The 12,533-nt window shown below is 37.6% G+C and overlaps 1 protein-coding gene and 1 long non-coding RNA gene across 3 annotated transcripts in view; one reads left to right on the top strand and one right to left on the bottom strand.

Annotated features, from left to right (window-relative positions):
• LOC121878405 (probable inactive serine/threonine-protein kinase bub1) overlaps window positions 1-12,533 on the top strand; it is a 40,267-nt gene that overhangs the window by 18,084 nt on the left and 9,650 nt on the right. For both annotated transcript variants that reach the window (XM_042384624.1, XM_042384625.1), the window contains 6 exons: window positions 2,768-2,968; window positions 3,775-3,971; window positions 4,565-4,711; window positions 8,214-8,358; window positions 8,764-8,883; window positions 9,987-10,139. In XM_042384624.1, the coding sequence (XP_042240558.1) occupies window positions 2,768-2,968; window positions 3,775-3,971; window positions 4,565-4,711; window positions 8,214-8,358; window positions 8,764-8,883; window positions 9,987-10,139 (963 nt within the window). The remainder of the gene's footprint in view (window positions 1-2,767; window positions 2,969-3,774; window positions 3,972-4,564; window positions 4,712-8,213; window positions 8,359-8,763; window positions 8,884-9,986; window positions 10,140-12,533) is intronic.
• Window positions 4,036-5,067, bottom strand: LOC121878406. Its single transcript, XR_006091148.1, has 2 exons — window positions 5,031-5,067; window positions 4,036-4,659 (listed from the first exon to the last, which is right to left on the bottom strand). It is a non-coding gene; the product is annotated as an uncharacterized LOC121878406 (long non-coding RNA).

Raw genomic sequence — 12,533 nt, forward strand, 5'->3', positions numbered from 1 at the left:
TGGTTCCGAGGCAGAGGGCAGATTACTGGCCCTCAGGTGAATCACCATTACTAGGTGAATCATCATCACTGTCACTTACAGTTGTCAGGGCTTCCCTGACAAATCCCTCAAAGTCAACTTCACTGTCACTATCACTGGCTGTGGTGGGTTGCGGGTAAGGAAAGGTTTTTCTCTGGGGGTGGTGGTCCGGCAGAAGCCATTTTACGGAACAATGGATGCGCGTTTACACGGAGTGGCCTTGAGGGATGAAACTGCCGCGGCTAGGTCAAGCGTCGTCTTTCCTCCCTCCCTCCCTCCCCCGGGTGGACACGTCATAATACTTTAAGCCAATTACAGCTAGCAGCAGAGGAGGGTAGGGATGCATGGCCAATCACAGGTCTGATACGTCATATGACGTCAGTGATAACGCAACAAAGACACACACTGCGCAACCTTACCGCGCCGCTTGCCCAAGCGGAGGGAGGAGGAGGGAGAGGCAGGCGGGTGGCGCGTGGGGAAAATCTAAAAATAGCGTCGCGCCGGACACTCTCCGCGTAATGGCGTTCGCGACCACGGAATGTAAGAATGTTAGGTTCTGGCAAGGCACCGCGTTAACGGTGAAACGCGGAATGCGGGACCGCGTAATATGAGGACCAACTGTACATGTAATATGAAAAGAAATACAGTTGGAATAAATAAAAATATTGTACTGTACTCACGGATTGCTCCCACTGTTGAAGTAGCAAGACCTAATGTTTTTGAAATCTGGCTAAGTTTTTCTCCAGCACCAAACCTTAAAACATCAAGTTTAATATCCAATGTAATGCCTTTGTGGCTTCTTTTTGCACTACTGCGGTTACTTCCATGTGATGGACTCTTTCCAGTCTTCTTGAATAAGTGTAATGCACTGTAATGTACTTACTGTATGTTTGTAAAAGTTAAACCCAACTGCTGGGGCGAGAAACATGCATGCACACTGGATGTAAACAATGGAGTGACTCCGCGTGACGCCACGCTTGACGGTAGCAAACACCAAGAAATCCACACCAAAAATTATAATTTAAAATTTGTTTTTTAATTTACATAGTGATTTTTTTTAATTGTTAAAATTTACCCCAATTTCCATAAGGGCGGATTTACGGGTCGTATCGCGAGATTATTGGTCATAATTTACAAATTCCGTAAGAGCGAAATTCCGCAACCCGGGGTTCCGTAACCTGGGGGATGCCTGTATATAATATTCTTTTAATAATCTTGTTATATACTTAAAGACCTCAGTTGTTGAAGTGCAGTAATAACATAACAAATTATTTTCTTTGAACGGTACAGATAAGCAGTGTTATCGCCAGCTGTATATGCTGTAACTAGGAAAAATTTACGTATTCACAGAATGCTTCATTCATTTTCTGTTAAATGCCAAAATACATTTAAAATATTTAAAAAATTATGATGGATTTGTTTCATAAATAGGAAAAAGGCTGATTGGAAACTGAAAATATCATAAGGTGGACGTGACAATAAGCTGCTTCACTATCCATGCTAATACAATATTAATACAATATTGGCCCGCAGAAAAATAGCTAAATCGTAATGCGGCCCATGACTGAGGAAAGGTTGCCCATGCCTGCTCTAAGACAATCAGCGATCGTCTCAAAATATATGCAGTAACCCGCCAATATTCGTGTCCATTGTATCACGGTGGGTCTTTATATTTTCGCCATCTACGTGTGTTTTGTGAACATTTATGCCCATTATATCTGGGAAATGGCCTGCAAGTGAGTATGTTGGTAAACTAGCCAAGGTGTCCAGTAAAGTCATTAGTATGGATGTGAAGATAAAAGTACGTAGTAGGAAGGGTCGGGTTAAACAAACGTCAGGTCAATGCTGGTCGGTGGTAAACCACACAGGAAGCTCCGGCGGTGGAAAAGCTGTGTATTTCTAAGTACTGTAACTGCAACTTTTTTCTCATTTTTATGATCTATTTTGGCACATTTAATTATTATTTAGTAATTCTCGAAGAAAATAGTAGTATTTAAAGAGATTTATTTATCATTTCAACAAATTTCACTGTTACCAAAAACCCATCACCATTAGCACCCTGTAATACAGTAGTATTGGCCTTTTAACAGATACAGTATTTCACTTAGCAGACCAACCTCAAGAACATATCTTATTCATTATAAGAGGTATGATAGTATTACAGTACTATCTAAAGGTGTTGGAGGGTGGTGCACCTCAATTTAATTCTTAAAATGTTGAGTGTATGATGGCTTGTTGATAATATTTGACCTCGGAGCTATGTGATGGACAGGCGACAAATTTTGATATTATTCATGGTACAGGAGGGAGAGGCAGATAGAGAAAGATAGTGAATGAGCTACTAAAGGGTTGGGATATTCAAGAAAAGGATATCAGGGCAATAATTGCAGGTCATTTACATATTATGTGATTGGAAAAGTGAAGGAAGATGCTAGTTTCACCTGACGATTCAGTTTATTATCCTAAGTAAATGGATGTAAAGCATTCTTATGGGACACTTTTATAGAGACACACACTCACACACATTAATAAATACAAACAAATATGTTTTGACTTTAAGGCACATACTGAAAAATACACTTAGATACCTGTATGATTACACGTAGACACACACACACACACACACACACTCACACAAAAGTACAATATAAGGAAATTTTAAATCAGTGTGAATACCTTAAAAGTTTCTGTGGTTTCTATTTGAGATTACAAGTGTGCGTCATCTTTACTCTAGGGTCTTAAATTACAGGACCCCAATGATATGTATTTTGAGGACCAAGATGAAAATCGACCTCCACCAGGAATGGTCCAGCAGAGGGAGTATCGTCAGGTCTCTGGTGTCTTGCAACCTGCAGCAGACATTCCCTTCTTGCCTCTAGAAGACCAGGAATCACAGAAAGAGTCAGAAATCCTGTGTGAAGATAAGGGACCTAAAGAAGAACTTGTCTTTGTAAGTCATTATCTGGTCGCTAAAAAAAAATTAAATGACTGTATATTCGTTTCACAATCTTTAATTTGACATTCATTACTAGCATGCATGGCGGTCGAGTGGATACAATGCTTGCCTCCAGTTCTAGGGGATCCGTAGTTTAATTCCTGGGCACTCCCAGTTTCACCCAGTTGTAAATGGGGTACCTAAGTTTTCAACTTGGGGAAGTGAATGCGGTAGAGTGCAGTACTGGCCATGCTGCCTCCTGGTGTACCGAAGGCTTTGTATACACTGTGCTGTATCCATGCTGTCCCTAATGGGCAGTTATGCCTTTTCACTGGCATAAACACACACTCTTGGCCACACTCATTTCAATAAGCTTTGTTTCCAGTTCTTCAAATGATCTTTATACCTGTATATTCATTATCTTTAAAAGAGATTCTAAGAATATTTTAATTCTTAAATCACTCAATACTCATTCATACTTTGACTTAAAGAATAATTATCATAATGCACCTTATGGGTCCATGTTTTTTATCTTATCCACAAAAATTGGTCACTATTATTCAGTTCACTCTTCAGTCGCCAGTGCCTAGATTTCTCTTACTTTTCCTCTGTTGTTGGTTCTACACCATTAAGGTCAAGAGATTGCTGCACCTTGATTATCCTCAGTATTTAGCATTGACAAATTTTACCTTTATTCAGTCTCTTTTTAAGAACAAAATTGGCTATAGAATGTTTTTTTTTTTTTTTTTTTACCAGAATAAAATAATTACTTTAGCTTCTCATAATCGAAATTTATTATACAGTCCTTTATACATTTGCAGGATGATGACCTAAATGACATTGTCCCTCTGGATGGTGTAAGTTTTGCAGATTTCACTCTCAAGATGCCAAACAATCCTGAGGCTTTTGCAAAAATGGCAAATGCAGCATCCACTCCAGCCCCTTGGTCACTTGGGCATGTTCCACAAGCCACAGTCAATGGAGATGACTTCACTATGGCAGTCATGAAAGTTAATAAGTTAGTACAGTAGTTTCAATATTTTATAAAATACATACAATACAGTACTTTAATAATACACTTGTAATTTTACTTTTTTAATAAGATGCATCTTACACAATATATATAAAATAATATATTTCACGTCTTCTGCTCTTCCTATGACCTTACCTGAAAAATCATAGGTGGCGAGTAATTAGCATTAGAAAAGTGATTACAAATTTTGAGATGTCATTTGGACAAGTAATTATACAGATATCAAACTGTGAACAACAGACCATTACCCAGCGTGTTCAAGGGTACATTTATTGAGGTTTTGAATATAATCGGTGAGATCAAGATTTTGGCTGAAATGGAATTTTAGGTCAAAAACACTTTTTCTTTGAGAATTGAAATTTAATGTCTAATTACTTAAGTACTGTATATCCAGAATAACACTAAAAAGTGACCTTGAAAAAGTCTTGCCAAGAGAGTACTGTCAAATATTCAATGATATTATACAATCTTTCTCGTTACTAGAACACAGAAAATTTTGCTGTCGTGTTGAGACAACACTACATGTTCTTGGTATTAATAGAAGCGTATTATCATTATTTTCTTATTTTTCTCTTCAGCCACTTTCCTCTTATTGAAGACAAACAGAAAGAGGACAGTGAAGAATTGATGCCTCCTCCAGTCAAACAGCTTCCTCCTACCTCCTTTCCAGCTCCTGTAAGTGAGGTAAAACTCTCACCTATTATGGAAGCATCAAGAGAATACAGGTATGTCATTATATTATTTTTCCACAATTGATGGGGATGAATGCTGACTACTTTAAATAAACATGGCCAGTCAGACACTACTAGCAATACAATATACAGTGGTCCCTCGGTTAATGAACACAATTCGTTCCACAGAGTCGTTCATTAACCGAATCTATTATTTCAATGGGATATTGGGTAATTGGTTCCAACTCACAGAAAAGGTACATACAAAGTACTGTATACCAGTAATAGAATTAACAAAACATTATATATAAACAAAATACAGTATTGTACAATAATAAATAAAAAACAATAGAATAACTGTATTTTAACTTACTTTGAGGTGTGTATGTCATATTACCAGCAGCTTTGTTTACATAACAAACAGCTGATTGTAGAGGCAGTCGACGATGACATGCAATATTCTTTACAGAGTGCATTTTTCTAATGCATTCTTCATGTTTCATATTAATTTCTGCACTGTATATTATCAATATGTTAACTAAATTTCAGAATGACCAATAATTTTAATGTAAAAATGCAAAAATATTCAAGAGACCAACTTTCTTGATATTTACTTCACTGGAAACGAATGTAAACATAGAACCAATTACTGTATTGGCAGACTAGCCGATCAGCTGATGCGCACAACACAACGTGTTTGTCGCAAGGATTTTGTTAATTGAAGTTTTGTTCGTTAATCGAACTGAAAATCCTTATGAGAGCTATTTCGTTCATCAAACCGTTTGTTAACCGAGGGACCACTGTACAATTAAACAACCCCACCCCACATCATAATAACTAGTCTAGTCATCATCACATGTCCCCCTTTGAGGCTAAGGGTTATTCTTCTTCTTCTTTTTTTTTTTTTTTTTTAACGGGGATTAGCCCACCCGGGCACAGGTCATTGACCCACAACGGGGCCTGGGGAGTGCAGAAGTTATTACAGATGTTTTTGATTAAGGACCAGAAGGATTTACTAGAAGAGCTAGTCAGGATAGCGGTTTTCTTTTTACAAAGGGAAAGAGGAGTAGGTAATCGGAGAAGGAGATAGTTTCATAACTTGATATGCCATATCTCTCTCCCTACATGCAAGAGAACAGGAGTGATCAAACCATGATTGTAAAGTGAAAGTTTTGGTAGAAGATGGGATAAATGCACTCATACCACCATGTATAACCCCAGATATGCTTTCAGCACATACCAAGGTGTCCCAAGTGGAAAAGCAACATTCATCCCAAGGAAAGTAGGAAAAGAATTTTTGCAAGGATTGCCAGTTTGCCCTCCGATAGTGCCAGAGTTGGTGTTTAGAGGGGGGTGGGGGAAGTGGTTGTGCACAGTTTGATTTTATAGAAATTAGATTGTGATCAGAAGACCCAAAGGGGGCAAAAATTTAGTATGAATAGTGTGAAGGGTTAGAGGTAAAACAAAGATCAAGAATGTTAGTAAGTTGATCGTATCGATCAGGAACGAGTGTAGGGTGTTTAATTGTTCCAGATCATTAAATAAGCAAAAAGAGAGTGCGTCAGCTCCACCTGGGTCATTCCAGGTATAGGAAACCAATGAAAATAGTCTTGGTTGGAAGAGATATTTTGAGCCAGATGACATCATAAAAAGAAGATTCAAGATCCGTGAGTTGAGCTATAGGTGTACGTGTGTTGCAGTAGGCCCATACACCTCCCTTAGAACAGAAAGAGGTATAAAGGTTGTAGTTGGAGACTTGAAAAGGTTTGGGTGAAGCTGCTTTGGTCAGTTGAAGTTCAGATAGTAGTAAGAGGTCAGGGGAAGAGGTTAATAGATGGTGCTCCACAGAAGGAAAATTGGATCTCAGGCCGTGAATGTTGGAAAAATTAAGTGTGAAAAAAGCCGACCCTCCAGCAACCGTGGTGACGTCAGTTGAGGCCTCAGTAGTTTGATGATGATCAGGTTGGCCCTGGGGTCCACAACCTTACCAACCAGTGGGACCCATCCGAGGAGGCCCTGCTTCAATATTATTGTCAACTGAAATCATAGGAGAATAAAAAAAAAATAGAAAGAATACAACAGATCAAGAGTGAGTACTGTTATTTATGTTGTGTTGTCAGTAGTAAGAGACCCTGCAATTGTGTGTAAATGAGGCAGAAAGTCAGATCAGCAACCTGGGACTCGGTCTAAATTTTTTTGACGCCATATGGCAGCAGGGTCTACTATTAGACAACACATTATGCTTCCAATATCTTCCCAGGCGGTAGTACCTCCCTGTTTGGTAGCTGCCTATTACCTAAGTTCATACATAGACTTTAGGGAGTCTGAAGAGTAGGGACTGGCTTTTTTGCCTTCGTCTTGGCCTTAAAGATGGTGAGTTAAACGCTTGCCAGAGATTTCAAAATTACACTGCCCACTTCACTGTCACAAAAACAGAGCAAAAGCATTTCACAGTCACTAAAACAGAGAAATCACCTCAGTCACTAAAACTGAGTACAGTACATGTATTGTACTTGTATAGTATAGTACAGTACACTGGAAAACTTTGTAACTTCCTGTATCTATAAGGGGAAAAACACTGATAGCTTAAAAATAATGATACCGGTTGCTTCTGCTCACCTCATATTCACAATAACAGCCAAAGTACTTTTCAGTACAAAATAAAAATAAATAAATAAAATAAAATCACTTCACAGTTACTAAAACAGAGTACTACAGTATATGAACTTTAGTGGTCCTCTCACTGTACAGGAGAAAAAAGTATGCGGGAAAAAAAGAACGATGATGGCCAATAAACATTGAGCTCCACTTCCTACACACATGTAACCAAGAAGAAACAGTGCCTTGATTGTAGTTGACCAGATGGCCATGAGGTGGCATTTGGGTAGATGTCACCTCAGCTGACAAATCAAGTGAGTGATGAGTTCCATATGCTGACTTGGCGGGATGGCGAATATCGTTAATGCGAGTTGGTTTATATCTCAAATAGAGAAGTGGTTTTAATATATCAGCATCGTTAACATGAGTTATCGCAGATTGGGACATCATAAATAGAAATTTACCTGTACAGTGATATCCTGGTTAGCCAGAATAATTGGAGTAGAGTAGTTCTGCGATTGAGAGATTTCCAGGTATGTAGATGAATTTTCTCATCCCTGGAATTTTTCCGTGTATTGGGTAAAGTTTTCCGAGGTGTCTAAACTATGAAACTCGCATGGACAGACACAGAGCTGTATTTATTTATGAAAACACCACTGCATATGTACAATATATTGTAAATACACTACTGTATACACTATACTGTACTCAATAGTAGATGCTGTCATCTTGTGCTTGTGATGCAGGCAGGCCAAATAGTGCTATGATGATACAGGATGGCCTGCCTTTGTCCTGTAGCAGGTATTGCTAACTATCACTCTTCTCTTCCTCCATGAAGGAGGGATTGTACACACTGTGTATACTGTACATACACCTCTTAAGTTTCTCAATAAGCCCATGTACACAGCAGTTTTTATTTTGCATAATTGTGTTGACATCAATATTTATAAAATTTCAGGTCATCATCCTCAAGCAGTTCAGGATACTCTACCACTTCTACAACACTTGGTGGCCATTCAGCTCATGGACTCTCTCAACATGGAGGATTCTCCATGAGCACCCAGATGAGTCGCACTCGCCAGCACTGTAACACACAGCAAGAGGTACCTGCCATATGTCAAAAACAATAGCCATGCCTTTCATTTATATTTTAAGTGCTTTTAAGAAAAAATAAAAATAAAAACAAAAGGTCAAAGCCACATCCCCCAAAGATGGTAAGAATGGCAGTCAGCCATCCAATCCAAAAAGATGGAGATGGTATCAGATCACATGTTGGGTTAAAGCTTTTGGAAAGAGCCGTCAATCTAACTTATTTCTCTGATGTAAAAGAATTCTTATGAAACTTGTTAAGAATGTGAAATAAAGGAATGTAAGAAAGGTTATTCAATGAAGTTCTCATCTGTCCATATTTCTTTCTCTCTCCCTCCCTTCTTCTCTTCTCTCTCCCATCCTTTCATTTCTGTATCATTATGTTAAACTATGTTTAATATTTTTACCCCTTTCCTCAGTGTGGCCTTGAAATAGGAGTCACTGCCCACACCGGAGACTTCACCAAATCAGGCTATCTTGCAGACAAGTCGAGAGGGGAGAGTATGGCTGACTCCAGACCTGGTATTGTAGCCTCACAGGTGCATTTCACATTCAATCCAGTACAGTACATTATTTTCTGCATCTCTGACATTTTTATCCACTTTTCAAGTACAGTATACTGCGAATTGTGTTGAGTTATGCAGCATCAGGCTTTCCCATGGTGTCATCTGATTTACACGTTTCCTGCATATGAAGGAGAAGTGATATACTGTACAATATAGAGGAAGATAGAGCACAAGCTAATTATACTGTACTGTAGTTAAATAGTTATTCAACCCTCTTGTTGGTCAGTAAGATGAAAAAAATTCCAGAGCACAAACCTAAAGTCAAAATTATTAGATAGGACCTCTAGAGTTTTGGAAAACAGACTTCTTAAAGTCTTGCCTACCTCTCACATTTGAAAAATTATTATGGGAGAAATGAAAATAAAAAATCAACAAAATTACATTGGCTACAATACAGTCTTGATGCAAATGCTTTAAAATTATTAAGTATCCGAGGTAGGCAGGGTACAGTACTGTATACTTCATTATTTAACTTTCAACGCATTTGATCTCCTCAATGATTGTCTTACATCTACACCTTACTCAAGCAGTCTGTCCCTATGTATAGTCCATGCCACTTAAAAAGTTATAAGTCACACAGACTGGTGGCCTCGAAATTCCTAACTGGCAATTTCACTGGGTCCAACTATCCCCTACCTCCTAAAATATACAAACCAGGCAATTAATTGGTGGTCAGCTAAGGTGTAAAGTCACTGCTTACCCCTGAACATTTTAACGTGGATGAATAACTTAAAAAAATTATTTTCTCTGTTTCTTAAACAGTAATGCCTATTTCGGTTTTAAATTGCTTATTTTGACTGTTTGCCTTGCCAATTTGCCTGCCTTTTTTAAACATTTAAGTACCTTAACATCCAGGCTGGATCAAGGTACACTGACACCTCTAAAGCCAGGGGAGAAAGGGAAGAGGAGAGAAGTGCAAGACAATTTTAGAAAACAGCAAAAAATAACTCAAACACGTATAACAACTTTTTCTTTTTTAAATTAGGAACATTTTAAAGTATTTACTGAAAGATGTTGATATTTCCCATTTGTGTCATCTATTTTTCATGTAATATTATGTGCATGGCAATTTACAGAATGCTCCCTGGAGTGAAGAGAAGGAAGTTTCTTCATTTGATGCCCATCAAGTAGCAGCCATGCTAATGGATATGGATGACATGAAGCCTCTTCCAATGGCCAACTCAACTAAGCTGGATGTGAGAGAACCTAAAATACTACTTACATCAAAGGTGAGCTACTCACATTCCACACTTTTCTGACCAACTGTATTACAGGGGGTGAATGAGAGCTGCAAAATTTCTATGCAATGATGAGTGAATTACAAACATTACAGGTTGTACCTCTCTAGTCCGGCATTCTGTGGTCCGGAAACTCCCGTGGTCCGGAACGATTTTAGTTTGTCCAATAGGTAGATAGGCAGCTCTTTTTTTTTTTTTTTTTTTTTTCTGAATTACTATTACAGGAATATTACGGGAAATTAAGGTTTGTTCACATCCGGCAGTTCGGCTGCTCTCTCTCTCTCTGCTTGTCTATACAGAGTACAACATTTAACCCTTCAATATATATGAGCAGTAAATAAGTGTTGCTCATATTCTTATGTAGAGTAATGACGATATGTTTTCACATGTGCGCACTTACATACGCGCAGTCTCACTTTTCTTTTTTCCATTAATGGTTAGCTACTTATATTGTTCCATTTATTAACATTAAATAACATTACAGGTACTTCAAACAACAATGCAGGCAGCCATCTCATCTCCTCTAATATTCCACGTATTATTAATAAATTGTATTGTTAATTTTGCACACACAAACATTAATTCAATAAAAACAAATTCAGAAACATTAATTAAAATATATGTGAACAGTAAATAAGTGTTGCTTTCATATTCTTATGTAAAGTAATGACGATATATTTGCACGTGTGCGCATGCGCACTTACATACCCGATCTCTCTTTTTTTCTTTACCATTATCGTGAGCTACTTCTATTGTTCCATTTATTAACAAATAACATAACTTAAAACAACCATATTAATTTTACTACAGCTACAACCAAGGTCTTATTTTCTTCAGTTTTATATGTAGAATCAGTCAGTCACTGGTTTTGTAATCAACGAAAACAATGCTGTGTCATTTCCTCGTGTGTTTTAATATTCCATGTATTATTAATGAATTGTATTGCTCATTTTGCACACATAAACATTAATTCAATAAAAAAAACATTCAGTAATAAACAATAATGAATCTTTTGTACATAAGAGAAATGACGCTGTTTACACGATTATGCACGTCGTCTGCACATTGGCGGGCCGTTCAAACCCGTTGAAATTCAAGTTTCCTCCGTCAAAATTTTTATTTATTTATTTTTTGTGTTCCAATAAAATACGTTCAGAATTAAAAACTCACGAAATTTGAGAAGCTACTATACGACATTTAACCCTTCAATATGTCTTCAAAGAGACCATGATGCAGAGAAAGTGGTGCTAGTGCTTCCAAGCATAAGCACAAGTCACTATCTATCCAGGAAAAGGGTGAATTTCCATGGTCCGGCACCGGTCAGGTCCCGAGGTTGCCGGACTAGAGAGGTACAACCTGTATTATGAAATTTTACACATACTTTAGTAACACTGGGGAATCTTTTATCACAAAATGCAATGCAGTGCCAGTTATTTAACTCCATGCACTGTACTGTATGATGTTATAACCCCTCATCCCTAATTATATGACCAAAGCATCTAATTTTTTTCTTTTTCTGTAGATTTCAAGTGTTTCTCTTGAAGTTTTTGCTAACCTTAGTACTTTTTCTTTTATTTTTCTGTCAGTGTAACTTATTTTTAACATTCACCTATAACACCACATTTCAAAGGCCTGAAACCTCATTTTGGTGTCTGCTGAAAGTGTCCACGCTTCTGACCCATACAACAGTCCTAACCAATATACATGTATAGCCTTTCAACAGCACTTTTCTCAAATTGAAGTTAATGTCGTTTTTTATTAGGTCTTTTAGATTATTAAATGCTTTTCTGTCACAGCTAAAATTAGTTCCCAAATACTGTACACCAAATTTTCCACTTGTTTAAGCTCCCTGCTCATTGCCATTATTTTTATTTTAGAGTTTGTTTCCAACGTGGAAACAATCGGTTCTCTGTTCTTTACAGCATTAACTTGTAACCCATATTCTCCTTTTTTTCACTAATCTGTTTACCAGTTTTTATAACTCCTTCACTATCTGTGATAAGAACATCATCATCATCTGCACAGCATATATTGTACTTTATATTATTTTACCATTAATTTTTATTTCTTCATTGTTACTTAGAACTTCTCTCATTAAGAATTCTTGTCTTACATCTTGTTTAACTCTGAACCAATTAGTAAGTTCATTATTTACAAACATGGCAGCCTTCTGTTGCCAGTAAAGTCTTTGTTTATAATTAGTAAAATCTCCTTCATTAATACTTTTTTTCCAATACATATATACAGTGAACCCTCGAAGATCTGGACTAAAAGGGGGGGACCACCTATCCGGAAAAGCCGATTGTCCTGATTTTCTGGCGATTTGATATAAGAAACACCAAAATTACAGTACAGGGGGGGGGGGCCTATTTTGTGTGTGTGTGT

This window comes from Homarus americanus, unplaced genomic scaffold, assembly GCF_018991925.1.
Source record: "Homarus americanus isolate GMGI-L3 unplaced genomic scaffold, GMGI_Hamer_2.0 scaffold41027, whole genome shotgun sequence".
NCBI classification, from domain to species: Eukaryota; Metazoa; Arthropoda; class Malacostraca; order Decapoda; family Nephropidae; genus Homarus; species Homarus americanus.